The following is a 16,581-nucleotide window of genomic DNA, read 5'->3' as shown; positions in this document are numbered from 1 at the left end:
GCAGCGGTGAGGATGCGGGGGGGGGGGGAGCGACGAGAGCGGCCATGGAGCGCGGCGCCCCTCCCCCTAACTACAACTCCCAGAATCCCCCGCGGCACGCGCCTGCGCGCGGCGGCCGCTCATTGGCCGCCGCCGCCGCCATTTCGCGCCCTGGCTCGGGCCCCGCAGAGGTGTAGCTCGGTGGGCGGCCTCGCCCCCCTGCCCGGTGCTGGGGGAAGACTACCCCGGCCTCCCCGGGGCCGGCCCCGGGGCCGCACTGCCGCTGCCCCGGCTCCCGCCCGGCCAGCCAGGCAAGCGTCCAGCCCAGACGTAAGGACCCCACGCTCCCCACCCAGCCACCCAATCAACGCCTCCGGCGCGCCAGACTGATAGCCGCCGCCGCCAATCAGCGGCGGCCGCCGCGCGAGCCAATCGAGAGGCAGCGGCGAGGCCGGGCGCCCACCCTCCTCGCGAGACGCGGGCGGGACGGGCGGAAGGGCGGGTCACGTGGGGCGCGCTCCGCCTATCAGCGCGGCGAGGCGCGGGGTCGCCCCGGCTCCCGCCAAATACGAGCGGGAGCCCCCGGGGCGGGACCCGACGGGCCGGGCCGGGCCGGCTGCCGCCGCTGCAGGAGCGGCGGGGACCGCGGCCGCCGCCCCGGGTGAGCAGAGCTGGGCTCGGGGGTGCGGGGGGGGGGGAGCCGGGACGCGGTGTGGTATGTTTCCGACGGCGGTTGGGGTGCGCGGGGCCTTCCCGGGGTTAACAAAGGAGGCCGGGCCCCCGCTGCCGCGCCACGGAGCCAGGCCCGGGCCCAGCCTGCCGCCAAATTCCTGCCCGGCCTCCCCCGCCCTCGGTCTGCCCACAGCGCGGGGGGCCGGTGTCCGGGTGCCCGGCGGGGGTGGAGATCCCCTCAGCCCTAGGGGTACCGATGGGGCTCGGCCTGGCCCCTTTGTCCCGCCTCGCCGTGCCCGCGCTCCGCCCTGGGGAGAGCTGTCGGGCGCTGCCGCGGGCCGGCTGCCTCGGGGAAGCCGGGAGCTCCCTGGGAACGTGTCACAGGTGTTTATTTATTATGTTTTTTCCCTTACAGCCATGGAGTGCAAAGACAAAGTGGCTGTTCCCCCGCGGAAGCTCGTACAAGGTAAGACTGCCGAGGGAGTGCCTGTCACCCGGTGCAGCTGCAGCACACTAAGAAGGTGTCAGATGTGATTTTGTGAAATACAGTGGCTTTGCAGTGATAAACCGGTCTCAACTGCCCAACCTATTTCAATTCATGTGCTGAACAACTAAATATCCCGCTATCTGATTCCCCTTTACCTCAGTAATTTGTATGATGCGACTAAAATAATGAACTGTTGTTTTTTCAGCTCGGTTGCCCTTCAAACGCTTGAATCCTGTGCCAAAGGAAAAATACGATGCAGATTTAGAAGTCAAAAAAGTAAAGAGCTCACAAAGTGGTTTTGGTCCAAGTAAGGATTCTTCCCTAGGTGTGTCGCATGTGTCCCTGGACAATGTGGAGAATGACTGTCAGTTGGATTCAGATGTGAATTTTACTTCAAAACTTGTTAACAGAAAGGGTCCGTTAGACCATTTTATACAGAAAAACACAAAAGATAACGCAGATGAAACTGTAATTGTTATTGACCTGACAAAAGGCTCTAGCCATAGACTAAGTGATGACGAAGACCATGTTAATTTTGACTCAAAAGCATCTTCATCTCTAGCTATAACTAATGGTACATTAGGAAAAGAGATAAACCAGTTGAGTTGCCTGAATTCCACTCAGAGTAGCCAAATGGATGATTCGATGGAGACAGATGCGCCGTGTGAAGCTGTAGCAAATAAAGAGGAAGATTTGGCAGATGGAATCCAGTCATGTTCCAGGGTAATAGAGTGTAACAATGTGGAAAACATGAAGGTAAACCAGAGTGAACTGAAGGATGTCATCTTTGAGGGGAAAATGCCTGTAGTGCTCCTGGAAGATATTATGACTGCAAAATCTCCTTACATCGCTTCTTTGTATGGAAGTGTCGTGTTGGAAAATGAGACCGTGGAATTGTCTCACGAAGGAGACTCTGGACTTACTAACTCCTCACTAAGCTCTCGCTCTGTGAGCTCACCTGAGCCACAGCTTGCTGAGGAAACAAAGAGAAATACCAGTCCTTTAGCTGCCTCAACACCTGTTAGGAAGGTTGGTCTCTTTTCTTGGCTGTTTTTTTGGTTTTTTGTTTGTTTTTTTTTTAAAAAAAAGGCTGTTGCATTGCAGGTATGTTGTATGGTTTCCTGTGCTTGTAGTGAAGAGGATGGACAGTCTATTCACAAAGATCATGAAAAGCGTATGGAAGGTGGTGTTGATTTATTAATAACGTAACTGAATTGCAGCCCTTTTGCATCTTCCTTTAGACCCTACAGCTAAAGGATTTAAATCTTGCCTAGTTTTGAGCTGCTGGTTTATTTGCATCCTGGGTATGTAATATTAAACTCTGTTACAGCTTCATTGTATATTTTTTTATGAACTGTTTATGAAATAGGTGCACTAGGACTTAGCATTTTGGTAACTGGGATAAGAACAGTGTCCAAAAGCAGTTTTGTCCATTAGGTGACATTTTACAACCTCTCTCCTATCCCTGATGAAGCTGCTGTAATTACTGTGAGAGGATGTTGCCTCAGTACCAGACAATGCAGACACTTTTGCAGCTCCGAATTTCTGCAGCTGTGGCACAAGAAATGCTTTGAGTTGAAGGCACAGTGGATCAGTGGAACTGCACATCTGTATGTGAGGACGGAGGACAAGTCAGATGAGCTTCTGTCTCTCCAAACTGAGTGTACAGAGCTTGTGCTCTCAGCCTTCTCGTTACAGGCTTGCCATGGAGCATGGGGAGCTGCTTGGGGGAAAAGGCACCGCCTCTGTGGCACTCCTGGAGACACACAGTGCTGTTGGGCAGGGAGGGCTGGAGGACAGGAGGGAACATGTCAAAATTAGCTTTGAATGAGCTGGTTTATTGTGATCTTAGTTCCAGTTTAGCAGCTCTCCTCCAGCAAGAGACCCTGAAACACTGATTTTTCATGCTGTATTGAAGGGGTAGCATCTGGGGATACTAGTGTCTGCCCAAGTGGCTGAAACATTCAAATGACTCAGATGCCTGTTTACTACTCGACCATTCTGGGGAGGAGGAGATCGTGGGGGGTGGGGTGTTTCTCTTTGGGGTACACAGTTGCCCATGGTGAAACCTGTGAAGTGGAGCAGTCCTGGTAAATGTGCCTGGATACTGTAGCTAAGCCTCCCCTACAGTTAGGCTGGGCTATCTGACCTGACCATTTGTTTTGCTCGATTATGTTATTAGAGGGGAAAATGGAGAAGATATTGAGGGTTGGGTTGATGTGCTGCCAGAGGTGGAGAATTGAGTATGTGGCTCAGGTAAATAAGGGTGAAGCAGCTGGTTGTCTTCCTGCTTATGCCATCCGGAGCCTTTTAAGAAAGTTTTTCACAAACTACCCCCCCCGGGGTTTAAGGAGAAACTGTCCCACAAGTGAGCAAAAACTTTGCTGGCCTGGAGGAGGTATGGATGAGTTAACCAGGGCTTGCAGTGTGACAGGTCTTTCATTTCTTCTGCTCTGTGCTTATCAAGAAAAATGATCAATTCTTATACTGTTAAAACTCACAATCTTTCATCTCTAAAATAAATACATAAACTCAAGCAGGCATGAAGTATTTCCAGTGTAGCAGAACAAACAAAAAAGTACTTGACTCCTGATGTAATACGTGAACAAGTTACTGGTTTCCTGCAGTGTGAAGTAAGGCTGAAATAGCACACATGCTGCTTGCCAAAATGGGAAGTCTGCACCTCGACCTGTATGGTTATCTGTCCTGGCATGTTTGTTTTCCCAGGTGGAAACAGCTCGGATAAACTAAAGCTCCCAGTTGAAAGAACTCTTATTTTGTGTCAGATAAATAGAGAATCTCCTGATGCAGCTTTGCACTGTGTAAACTTAAATGCCTAGGAGTACAGTAGATAAAGCAGTTGGCCTGTGTTAGCCTGTTAATCAGAGAGTTTAAACATGGTACCTTATACTGCGAATGGCAGGAGAAGGAACAGGGGGATACAAGAAACCAATCCACAGTATGCTGAAATATTGGCAAATAAAGCCTTTGGCCAGTGGATGAACAATGCTTTTAAACATAAAATACCTTTTTTCCCCTTTAATAACAGCTTTCAGAGAAATTAGAAGTGTGACCTGTTGGGAACTTACGGTTCATGCACTGGTGCTAGCGGAAGAGCAAGAGGGCTAGGATTACAAGAAGAAACAGCATTAAAATATGGATAATGGCCCTTGTATTCGGGAAGTTATATCTAAATATCATAACAAGAGTAGGTGGTAGGATGCAAAAAAACAAACCTAACTTTAACTCGAAGGAAGTGACTTTGCTGTAATTAAATGTCCTCTGTTGTGCTCTCGTGATTCAGAGCAGCTCTAGCTTCTGTTTGTTTTTCTGCACATGATATTCCCTTGCAAATGATACTTTAGAACTGAGTAGACTAGAGGGATTTGTTTATGCAAAACTTAGTAATGCGAGCGCTTAATGTAAACTGAAGCATTTAGATGTATTCAGACTTAAATGTAAATCAGTGAGATTAGATATGCTTGAACTGTATTCTTATATCCTATACTAAATGAATACTTAAGTTGTTGAATATACTAATCTGCAAGAGCAATGTTAATATAATTCTGATGAAGCTTGCTGCTCTTTTACTAAGAGTTCTAGTGCCTCATGGAGAAGAGATGATGTGGATCTCTAAAACTTTCATTTTGTGATTCCAGGTTTCTCAGAAATTCCACAAAAGTTCGGCAGAGAAGGAGAAGCTGAGACTGCAAAGAGTAAGGCATTTTCACTGACATAGAAAGTTAACCTGCTGTGCTTTTGCATTGAATAGTACGCAGAGCCCTTTGCGTTTCATCTTAGTCCACTTAGAACATCCTGGTTTTCCTCACTGATGAATATGGAAGAATCTTAATGCATGCAGTTAAAGTACTTGGCTTGTTCCAAAGCTGCTTAATGCATACGTAATGAAGTGTGGGTGGCCTGCACTGCATTTCTGTGCACTTTGGTAAGAGATTAAGAAACTATAAATGTTGCTGACTGCTTGTCAAAATGCTTTTGAGAATTTTTTCAAACACTTCCTGAGAGAGGGTAGGTGCAGCCTGCTAAGTGGACAGATACAAGTGAAATCTTCAAGAGCCTTCTATTTAGGGTCAGTTCCTACTTCATCGTTCTCACCCTTCCCCCTTTGGAGCCACAAAACGTAGGGTCTGTTCCTCATTAATAAGTGAGGCAAATGGGCTGCTGTGTTTATGGCTGAAGAAACTGTTGGATGTCGCCGCTGGAAACGCTGAAGCTCCCGTCTCTGCTTGAATGCAGCTAGTCAGCAAACTCTGTTCCGTAACAAAACGGCTGTGCGGTAATTTTGCTGTCCATTCTGCTTTCAGTCATAAAATGCTAAATATAAAGGAGGCTGATGGATCACATGGGGTTCTTGAACAGTCAGTGCTCTATGAGTGGGCTTTGCCTGCTGGAAAACTGGGTGTTATTTTAACTGCAGTTGGGAAGGCCTGTGCTTATGAATTCTTAGTTTCTTAGTAACTAGTTTATAAAGTTGGTAGGGGACTGTTGTGTGTTTTATATATGCTACATGTGACTGAGTCTGCTCCTGAGATGCTTGCTTTTTACAGTGCCCTATATAGAAGTCCAATCTGTTGTTTTCTTCCAATCTATGTGTATGTTAAAAATAGCAGTAATGTGAGGGAGAGATGAGAATGGAAGCTTTATTACACTAAAAATTAAATAGACCCGCCAATCTTGCTGTTAACTTTGCACCGTTTTCCAAACCACCCAGTAGATTTTCACTGATTGCCATGATTCAGTTCTGACAATATTGTTTTTTTTACCACTGGCACCATTTTGTATGTTGGTTGCCTTCTGCAGTTATTTGTACATTGTGACACTGTTCAGTAAGTCTTGATGTTGCCAAGAAGAGATGTGAAATAAATAAAATGAAACTGAAAATACACAGTGAGGATATTTGTGTGTCTGAGCACAGACATACCCTCATTTCCTGGTGAAGTCACCAATGCCTACAATGTAGGGAAGCTATCTTTCTTTAATTTGTCATTTTTTAGTAAGTGTTTCACATTCTTCTTTGTCAGTAGACCCATCATGAGAATTTCAGTTGTTTTGGGATGAAATACTGTGCACAGCAATGCTTTCTATATAATCTTCCTCACATTGTTCCTGTAGTGACCCTTGAATAAGTTTATAGAGTGCCTGCTGTTGTCTGATTATCTGACAGGTTTTTTTGCGAGCTGCACAATCAAGTTTGGAGACTCTCATTACTGCCTGAGGTAGTGAAAAACCTCATCAGGACATTCTGATGGGTCTATAATGCAAAATCGGAACAAATTCATTTTTCAAACTTATACCATGGTAGCCCTGCATTGATATAAAAACATGAAAGCTTAGCTCATGAGGTACATATTTCCAAGGAAAGTATTTTGGAAATAATCTGAAATATTAAATAAATAAAATTATTGAATTGTGTTAAAAAAAATCCATATAATTTTCAATAATGCTACATTGGTAATGAATATGACTCAAATATAGAGCAAGTAGAATACAAAGCTTTCCTTGATACTTAGAAATGCCTCCAGGTGCTAGGAGTAAAGAACAATTAATGCCTTCAGAGAGCTGGTACAAGGTAGCTCAGCTGGCTGAGGCAACAGGTAGCTGTGGTTAGTAGCCTCGTGTTCCGTGATAGCTAGAAATGATGCTGCAGGTGGGTGCAGGAATCTACTCTAGTATCTCAATTGAAGAAATTAATTCTGTATTTTACTCAAGTTTTTAAGCCAGCAGCTCTTGCTGCGCACAGAAAGACAACTTGCTTAATGGCTTGTTTCTGAACCAGGATCAGGAGCGTGCAGACAAGCTGCAGAAATTGCAAGCAGAAAGGGAGGAAAAGGGAAGGCTGAAAGAAGAAGCAAAAGCTGCAAAAGAGCGAGCCAAGGAGGAGGCAAAGAAGAAGAAAGAAGAGGAGAAAGAGTTGAAGGAGAAAGAAAGGAGAGAAAAGAAAGAAAAAGAAGAAAAGGAAAAAGCGGAGAAGCTGAGAGTGAAGGAGGAGAAACGCAAGGAGAGGCAGGAAGCTTTAGAGTAAGTGGCTTGGTTTCTGCAGGTCCTGGGGAATAACATGTCATGATGTGAACACCTTTCCATACCCACCTTAACTGTCCCTTCTAGAGGCTGTGCTGGTCAAACAGCACATGACTTATTGTCATGGGATGTATTTTAAATGCTTGAATGACTGTGTACACCAGACCCCAGTCTCAGCAGTACTTCCTGCTTGCAGGCTGACCTGGGCTTCTGATTGGAAATGGCTGAAAAGAGCTGCCATGCTCCACAGAGTTTTCCCTTCATGACCAGTCTTGCTTGTGCTTTTGCAATTTGTTGGCACTGGTGTCCCATCTGTTGAGGAAGTTGCTTGTAACTTGATAATACCATGAATACACTTTCCTGATATGGAGGGAAACTTGAAGCAGCCTAGCCACTTTGTGGCTAAAACAGGTCAATATTTGCTCTAGAAGGAATGGAGAGAGTCTTCTGTATGCTTAACTAAGTATGATCCTTGACTGAATTGATGGATTATCTTCTTGCCTAGCATGGTGGGGTCTTAGTCAAGGCTTAGGGCTTCTCACCCCTTCCTCAGTGCAAATAAACACTTCATGATTCATGAGAATTAACATGAACTTTATATTAAAGGGCAAAACTTGAGGAGAAGAGAAAGAAAGAAGAGGAGAAACGGTTGAGAGAGGAGGAAAAGGTAAATGCTTTCTCTAGCTTCTCTCTAAATTCTTTTGCTATGGTGAAATGATGCTAATGGGCTCCCTGGCACCCTGCTGACCACTGCTGAGCTGTGCACAACGGGGCTGCTGCAGCTCCTGTGGTTTTCCAGGCAGTACCTGGGAGTGAGCTCCTCCATTTGGGATGCAGCCTGTCCAATCTGATCTGGTGGTGCTGCTCCACCAGTTACGTGGTGCGGGTTTCTTGTCCGTTACTTTTGTATTTGTTTGTCTCTTAAAGCCTTTTCTGCATTTGTTTTTGAAATGTTCATGAGTGAACTCTCCTTTGTCTGAGCAATGACATTGGAATCTGCGTAGCTGTGTTAGAGAAGACAATTAGTTTTTTATTGAGTTACAGGAGCTGGTAAATGACTGAACTTTGCTTTATATCTCAGTGGATTTGAAGTTGGGTCATGCATGAGCTCAACTTGAATTGTAAGGCCTTGTCCTACCTTTGTGTTTATAATTTGCATTTTTATTCTGATTTCAGCGTATTAATGCACAGAAAGCAGAAATTACAAGGTTCTTCCAGAAGCCAAAGACTCCACAGGCCCCGAAGGTGAGGTATTGATATTCCTGTGTTTTGTTGGTCTTTCATTAGTTGTCTTCTAACAAAGACACTGATTTCCTTCTGATTTGGCCCTTAGAGCTTCGTAGGTGGACAAAGCATTAGTAGTATTTCTTACTTCCTAAGTTCAAAAGTGTAAAGGATTTAAAAAAAAAAAAGTCTGTGACCAGAGCAGAGACTACAGTAGAAGTTTGTAGTTGCTTTAGTAAAAAATCTCAGCTTTGTCTTCTGCATTGGCTCTAAAGACCTAAATTTTCGTGAGAAGATCTATTGGAGTCTCAGATAGGAAGGGCTTGACCTAAATATTTACTCGAACCTCAGCACCTGGTATTGGGGTTTGTTGTCTAATTTGAATGTGTTGGTGCTGCAGTTTCTCAGCTGTTCAGACTTTAACGATGTTCACTTAATATTTCAGATTCTTGCTGGCTCTTGTGGAAAGTTTGCTCCTTTTGAAATTAAGGAGAACATGGTCTTAGCTCCCCTCTGTCGTATTGCCCTGGATCCAGACTACTTAGAACAGCTGGATAAGCTCCTGCCTGCACAAAACAGTGAAGTTTCCTTCTTGAGGGATCTAAAGTGTCGTAAACCACGTAAAACTGGACCTACTTTTGTCAGTAATAGCACTGACATAGTAAACAGGTTAGTCTGTGTTGTGGGGGTTTTCTTCACTTTTTTTTTTTTTTATATAAGGCACTGCAGAATGGTTTTGAGGTAGTTTTTTTTCTAATGTTGGAGATGATGGAAAGATGGAGCTTTTCTTTGAATACTCATTTTGTATGAGAATTGTTTCCACGGGGAGCAGTATGTTATGATGTAGATGTCCTTCATTCCATAAAATCCTTCTCACATCCTTCCCTGAAGGAACTCTTGCGCTTCAGGCAGCTGCCTTTCAGCACTGGATGCTACTGGCCCTTAGTGGTGTTCCTCTTTGATACTTTTAAGAAGTAAACGTACCGATAGCTGAAACAGAGGTGGTGTTAAGGAGGGAGGTGGCTTGTCTGGAACTCATGTTCTTGCAGGAAAATTGGGAGAGCCTGTTCTAGTGAACTCAAGCTCTGGGTTGGTATTGTGGCTGAACTGAAGCTCTCTATAAAATGTTTTTCTGAGCAGCAGGGGAGTGTTCTATAAGTACTGAAGATGATCTCTTCTTTTAACAGTGATGTGGTGGTAGTGGATAACTGCAAAACGGATGCTCTTCCTGAGAGGTGGAAATTTGGCAGAATGAAGCTTCTGCAGTTTTGTGAGAATCACCGTCCTGCATACTGGGGCACGTGGAACAAGAAAACCACTATGATCCGTCCCAGGAATCCTTGGTCAAAGGACAGTGTAAGCACCTCACAGGCGGCGTAGTTGGATCCTTTACTTTCTCTATGCTCTTGAAGTGAATATGTGGTTGGCCAAGTTCACTTGTTTTCTGGGATATATGATCCACTGCGTGTTCCCTTGTGCTAATGAGTTTTGAAACTCTGAATGGGGTCTGGTGTCGTGCTTTCAAATTACAGAAAAGATATGTTGGCATTTCTTCTAGAAACTCCTGGACTATGAAGTAGATAGTGATGAAGAATGGGAGGAGGAGGAACCTGGAGAAAGTCTCTCCCATAGTGAAGGGGTAAGGATTCTGCATGCTGAAAAAGAGCTTTCTGAACCAATTGCACTTATCTGTAATTTCTAATAAGCAGAGTTTATTTTTAGGATGACGAAGAGGAGGGAGAGGATGAAGATGATGATGATGGGTTTTTTGTACCCCATGGGTACCTATCTGAAGATGAAGGAGTGACAGAAGTAAGTGAACTGGGTGTCACTGGAATTCCATCTCTGTCTTCAATGAATCGTGTAATAAATATTGGCAGAAGAAAGTGTGTAGTCTTGGCAGTGATGTAACTCAGATCTGTGTGGTTCAAGAGCAGGCTTCTGTAGCTCAGGGAACATGGAAAAAAGCTGGGTTTAAAAAGCTTTTGGTTTTCCTTGAATGGATGTATCAAGTTCTTTCTCTCCTGTGGCTTTAGGAGTGCGATCCAGAGAATCAGAAGGTTCGTCAGAAACTGAAAGCGAAGGAGTGGGATGAACTGATGGCCAAGGGGAAGAGGTTCCGTGTTCTACAGCCCGTGAAAATTGGCTGCATCTGGGCAAGTGCAGAAAATGACAGCGGCACAAATGCAGACCTAAAGATTCTTCAGCAGTTTGCAGCATGTATCTTGGATTCGTCTGTTGCTGAGGAAGAACAGCAGATACTGAAATGCAGCAAAAAAAGAGCAAAAGATCAGCAAAGTAAGACCTGGAGGGCTAAACAGTTGTACTTGTTGCGCTATTGTACTCTGCTTTGGAGAGAATAGATTTTTGTGTTGAGTGTCAAATTCAGAATGATCTGGTTTTGACAAGTCTGAAATCCAAGGAATCTGTGAGGCTTCTTGGAAATGAGTTTTCCAGCATTGTGTCCAGTATGGCCTTAGTTGCGCTCTCTAAAAACTCTTGGTCTAGATAATCTAGGGAATTAAGCCAACAAGGCTTCAGTAGACTCAGATTTAGAACTGCTTACTGGAAGTGCTCGAGCCCATTGACCCGTTTATTGTTCAGGGGGAGAGGATTTAGTTTGTGTGCCAGGTTTCAGTACTGGGTATCTCGTGTGCACGATCAGCAGGATGTGAATGCACGTAAAAGCTAGAACAGGGGTTGAAGCTTTCACTTCCAGGGTTGTTATAATTGAGGGTGACTTTTCTACATCAAATTTAGCTCCTGTCACAATCCCATATCTAAAATTAACCTCAGCCTATTTGTCGTCCTTCTGGAGCCCGCGTACTGTTAGGTTACGTCAGCCTGGCTTTTCTTGACCTTTCAACAGTTCTTCCCCACAACCTCTGTGCATCCTTTCTTCTCTGCAGTCCTTGGCCAGCTTCTGCCCCTGCTGCATGGCAACGTGAACGGGAGCAAAGTGATCATCCAGGAATTCCAGGAGTGTTGCCGGCAAGGACTGTTCAGTGATGTGACTGCAGCCGCCGACTGCAGCGACACAAGCCCTGCGAGTCCCCACACCTCCTGGCCCCAGATGCCTGTTGGCGAGGACAGCGGTGTCCCTTCCAAAGCCAGGCTAAAGCGAATAATTTCTGAGAACTCTGTGTACGAGAAAAGACCTGAATATAGGATGTGCTGGTACGTCCACTCGGAGGTGCTGAAGAGTTTTGATCAAGAGCATCTCCCTGTCCCTTGTCAATGGAACTACGTCACCCAAGTCCCATCTTCAGGGAAGGAGGAGGGTGGCAGCATGCCTGGTGTGGCGGCCCTGCAGACCACCTCCGTGTCGGTAAAGAGGAAGTCTGCTGGAAGCATGTCCATCACTAAATTCATGAAAAGGCCTCGGGATGCTGAACAGGTGAGTTCTGTCGCAGTCCTCTTCCCCAGTAAAGAATGATGGGAATGTAGCCCTGCGTCGTCAGTGGGCGAGCGTCCTGGCATGCCTCCCAGATTGGCCTAGATGAGCAGAGTCAAAGTACTAAGCTACAGACACTGTTCTTCAGACAGAAAGACCCTTTTTGTGGGGAAAGGAATGAAATTACGTGAATCTAAAGAGATGAGTTTCTTTTGTGTCTCTCCAGCTTGGACTGTCTGTTCCATTTGAAATGTTGCTTTCCTGCTGTTCTTCCATTTTCTGCTATTTGGCAGTGATTGCATCCAAGCTGTGAATAGTTTCCGAGTGTCTGCTTGGCCTTGGTTTTACAGCTGTATATAATTTGTATGCAGGTTTTTATGTGTGTGTATGGCTGCAAGATGTATAGCCCGAGCTGGTGGCTTACAGCAGTAGCATGTGTACTGTGGATCCTAAGTGCTGCAACTCAACCCGTAGTAGTCTGTAAAGTCTCCAGCTTATACTGTCATACGTAAAGCTGATTTTCAAGAGCTGGTTTAAAAAATACAATAATTCATAGGAACAAAATGAGATGGATTTGGAGTAGTTGCTACTCCAGCTCAGAGCTTTGTTGTGGTCTTCCCATTGTTTGCTTCTGCTTTTCAGGGTAACCACAGGTAGTACTAAGGGCTTAGTCATGCAAAAGGATGACTAAAAAGTATGTGATCAGTACTTCAGCCATGTGACGCTCTGTTGTACATTTAAGACAGTAAGGCTTTAGGTCCTGAAGCTTGGTGTTAGCAACTGTTTGCTTACAAACCTACAGGTAGGACAGGGTTTGCGCTGACTGGATTTATTCCTCATCCACCGTGGACGAGGAAAGAAGCCACAGAAAAGACTTTTTGTGCTTTTCCTTCCCACGTTATTCTTGGCTTCTTTGGCTTTTCTACTGAGAAAGCTCTGCATTCAAGTACTGATAGGTATCAAAGACTTGTGAGAAGCTGTTCAGCCCCCAAACTCCATCTGCTTGGGTTTTTTCTTATACACTAAATAAAGGCAGAGATAAAATATCTCTGCTTGGCACCCACTGGAAATTCTGCTTGTAACTGACTACTTGAGCAGAAATAGCAAAACAAAGGCTTTTAGTAGAATTACATCACCAGCCTGAATTCTTCAAAGCTCTCGAAAGCATCTTAAAGCTGACCTTGTGAGGTGCTGTGCCATGCAGCACGGAGCAAAGGTGTCCCAAAAGCCTCTCGTGCCTGATGTCTAAGTCAGCGCTGCTCAGGTATTGAGATCCCCTCCTTCCTGTTGAGCAAGGCTGGAGCTTGGGGAGAGCCTGGGAAGGATTGGCAGGTCGAGGCTGCCAGGTTCTCTACCCCTGGCACGTGTTACTCTGCCACGCAGCTCGTGCCAGGACTCGTGTAAGTAAAGGTGCTCTTACCTAAGCTGCAGAGAGAGGAAAAACTCGGTATTGAAGTGGGCAGTACCAGCACACGTGTAGGAGGGGAATACTTAATCTGAGAACTGTGACTTTAATGAAAGATGCAAGTTGAAAATTTCTTCACCTACACGCTGTTTCGAGAGGTAGGTACCAGGTTCCAGGTCTGCGATTTTTCTTTCCGCAGTTTCAGTTGAGGGGGAAAAAGACCCAAAAAACACTCGCAGCTGTCCAGTGCTGGCCAACTTCAGTTTGCGTCACTTCTTATATTCATTTTCTCAATTCAAAATGAGTTGTTTGTGCTGCTTGCATGGCAGAAAATGGGGTCACCAAGGGAAGAACTGTCACCCCTCCCTGAATAAAAGCTAATTGGCAAAGAGGAGGAGGAGTCGGGGGAGGGGAAAACATGCTTCAAACTTGACAAGCAAAAGTAATTTTCCATGTTCAGAAGGAAGAAAACATCCAAAATAATCAAGAGAGGGGGGAGAGGTTTCCCTTCCAAAAAAACAACAAAACTGAGTCAGATTTCAATTAAGGTTTGAACTGACTTTTTGATGTGTAGGCTGTTCATTGCATTGTGTAATAGTGAAACATCTTGGAGCAGGAGCTTGGCGTGCTTCCTGCTGTATGTGCCATTGCAGACGAGGCCTTTTATCAAAAATCAGTGTCTGAAGCCAGGGGTTGCTTATTTTTCTTCCCTACAAATATGCCCAACTGATCAGACTGTGCTGCAAGTGCTAATTGTGAGGAGTGCTCAGTGTAGTCCTTCACAGCACTGGCTGTGCCTCATCTCGCACATTAGCACCATCAGCTTGCTGATAGGCAGCTGGAACCTTTTTTTCCTTAAGGCTGAAGCTGCGGAGATGGATGGATTTCAGGCAGACACCGAGGAAGATGAGGAAGATGATGACTGCATGATTGTGAATGTACAGCCATGCAAAGGTGGGAAAGTAAGCCGATAGCAGTCTCTTGGCAGACACTCGCTCCCACAGGGGAGGGTACGACAGAGCAGGAACGGTGTGTGGCCAAACCTGCTGCGGTTTTTCTGCCGCTTTTTCACCAAGCCTTGTGCTCTTCCCTGTAGGTGTTTTATTCTAAGTACTTCTCTGCTTTTTACGTTTTATTCTAGACGTTTCTTTGCTATTTGAAGTCTTATCTAACCTGCTCTTGCCCTTTCTTCCCTCCTTCCTTCAGCTGACTAAATAGCACAAAGTGCTTTTGACTAGCACGTGGCTGCCAGTTTTACCTTTTCTATTTTTTTCTAGTAAGAAAGGTGAACACTGGGGTCAGTATCAGCAGATCCACTAACTTGGTAAATGTTGCTGAGCAGGGCTGTCTCTGGGGTGTGCGTGCTTATGTTCAGAGCCCTTCCAGGACTGACGAGGTCTGGAGCATAGCTTCCCCTCTGCGGACTTTTTGAAGTCTTAAGTGCACACTGAATTGTCTGAAGGACGTAACATCAGATAACAACCAAGCTCTCATGTCTGACAGGCGAGGGCTCTGGTCAACGCTTTGCTCTAGAATCTAAGCAGTTGCTTATATTTGTGTCCCAGTTATCCCTTGGAAAATGGCTTTCAAAGCTCCACCACCATAGTGTATCCTTTCAGGCTGTGGATTCAGAAACAGTGGATGAGGATGTGGAGCGACCCCTTTCATCTCAGTGAGGTTTTAACTATACATACTTGATCATACAGATCAATGACTTAACACCAACCACATGATGTGCATTCAGCTCCTCTAAACCGCTTTCAAAACCTCCGAGCCCTTTCTTACCACTCTCACAATAGAGCTCTTTCACAATGCTACTGGCACAACCTGAATTAAGGAAAGTGGGTTTTTTGTGTTTGGCAGCTCCTCTGATAGATAAGGGCTTGTGCATATTCCCAAAGCCTTAAATTCTATAGAGTAGTTGACCTGTTCTAGACATATCTGTGTTCTCCTTTCTATCTCAGCTGGTGCTACATTCCTCCTCTCGCGTTCCATAACAGACAATATAGCTGTTTGACAAGAAGCTTTGCATTTAATCTTAAGCTGCTTTTGCTTATTACAAGACTGGAGTGAGATGAAAGCCTTGCTTCAGGTTGGTAACCTCTTGTTCTGAGAACAGGGATGCTATTCAGGAGCTTGCCTTCCTCAGGCTTTGTTGACATGCATGCAGCTGTTTGTTTAACTCTGCCTGAGTCTAACGCACTGAAAAGATTATGAAGATCCTTTTTTATGGTTGAAATTATTTTTATTCTGGATTGATGCTAACTCAATATTAAAACCAGTTTTTAAATAGTATAGAAAAGGAGACTTGCAACAGATGGGGGCAGACAAACTAAGACAGATGCAGCATATAGTAGTCAAATTCTACTACATTAGTGAGGATATTTAAAAAAAAAACCCAAAACCAAAAACAACAAACGAAACCCAACACATTTTCTTTTTTGCAGATTCTACATCAGCAGTTACTGAAACAACTTCAGAATCCAGTGGCACAAGAGCCACTCACCAGGGCACCAGCATGGTCAGCCCATCTAATACAGTTTGAGACTTAAATGCCTACTAACTTCTCTGTATGTATGTAGAATGAGTTAGAAAATTTTAAGCATTGTGTATCTTTGAACAAGATACTTGAAAGTATTCCATATTTCTTGTAAAGAGAAGACAGCACTTTGTTCTGCTTCAGACCAGATGGAAGCTTAAATTTTTAGTTCTAGATTTTAGCTTAAAAAATACTGCATATTAATCTGTCCTTAATAAAGCATTATTGAAATTTTGATACTTCTTTGTAATGGAAGGTATCTAAATTATCTCTAAAACTAGTAGATGAATTTTGAAATAATCTTATTGTGATGCCACTGGGGGAATTACTCTGTTCATAATGTTGTATAGCATGGCCTTGGGCATAAAAGTTGTACAATTATATTTGAATTTATGCTACCTATACCATCCTGTTTGTGGTCTTACTTGCTACAGATAACAGCAGCAGGGCTTTACTTTTGGAAAAGAAAAAGGAAAATGCACCGTGTTTCACCTGTTTTGGGATAGGGCAGTATTAATTATGTATCAGGGTAATCATCAGTCTTCTGTACACAGTGTTGCACTAGAAGCTGTATACAGAAAAAGCTGGTCTCTACCCCACAGAAAAAACGTTTAAGGCTGAAGTATAAAGGACTGAACTAGCATCAAACTTGTGTATGTAGCAAACTTTCTGGGGCTTTTATGGCTTGTGAGTTGATGGATTAGTTTCCTAAACTACTTGCTGTAGTTTGAAGCTTAATCTCTCATCAGTGGGCAGTGTAAATAGCTGTTGCCTGTTGTCAGTCTCCTGGTCTGTCTGTGGGTGCCCTGAAGTGAAAAGGTGGGTTATGCCACAGCTGCACC

At 44.8% G+C, this 16,581-nt stretch overlaps 1 protein-coding gene across 3 annotated transcripts; it reads left to right on the top strand.

Annotated features, from left to right (window-relative positions):
* Positions 1-156: 156 nt before the first annotated feature.
* On the top strand, positions 157-16,387 carry CHAF1A (chromatin assembly factor 1 subunit A). 3 transcript variants are annotated; one of them, XM_042794557.1, is made up of 15 exons: positions 157-309; positions 1,067-1,117; positions 1,344-2,167; positions 4,798-4,854; positions 6,936-7,177; positions 7,784-7,844; positions 8,354-8,422; positions 8,847-9,070; positions 9,589-9,757; positions 9,960-10,040; positions 10,124-10,213; positions 10,438-10,699; positions 11,311-11,798; positions 14,061-14,154; positions 15,648-16,387. In XM_042794557.1, exons 2-15 carry the CDS (start codon positions 1,069-1,071, stop codon positions 15,743-15,745), a joined length of 2,808 nt encoding a protein of 935 aa, XP_042650491.1. In that variant the 5' UTR covers positions 157-309; positions 1,067-1,068; the 3' UTR covers positions 15,746-16,387. The 3 variants fall into 3 exon arrangements, with proteins under 3 accessions (XP_042650491.1, XP_042650490.1, XP_032849837.2); XM_042794556.1 differs by lacking the exon at positions 157-309 and adding an exon at positions 476-640; XM_032993946.2 differs by lacking the exon at positions 157-309 and having other exon boundaries at positions 1,064-1,117.
* Positions 16,388-16,581: the final 194 nt, after the last annotated feature.

This window comes from Tyto alba, unplaced genomic scaffold, assembly GCF_018691265.1.
Source record: "Tyto alba isolate M040663 unplaced genomic scaffold, T.alba_DEE_v4.0 Super-Scaffold_20000042, whole genome shotgun sequence".
NCBI classification, from domain to species: domain Eukaryota; kingdom Metazoa; phylum Chordata; class Aves; order Strigiformes; family Tytonidae; genus Tyto; species Tyto alba.
Note: the sequence above shows the minus strand (reverse complement) of the source record. Positions and strands in the feature narration are given on the sequence as shown.

Bases quoted from the DNA above. Each gene is read 5' to 3' on its own strand.
- CHAF1A (XM_042794557.1), top strand. From the start codon at position 1,069: ATGGAGTGCAAAGACAAAGTGGCTGTTCCCCCGCGGAAGCTCGTACAA. The intron at 8,423-8,846 runs GTGAGGTATTGA...TTAATATTTCAG, and splicing joins AGACTCCACAGGCCCCGAAG to ATTCTTGCTGGCTCTTGTGG. The intron at 10,041-10,123 runs GTAAGGATTCTG...GTTTATTTTTAG, and splicing joins GTCTCTCCCATAGTGAAGGG to GATGACGAAGAGGAGGGAGA.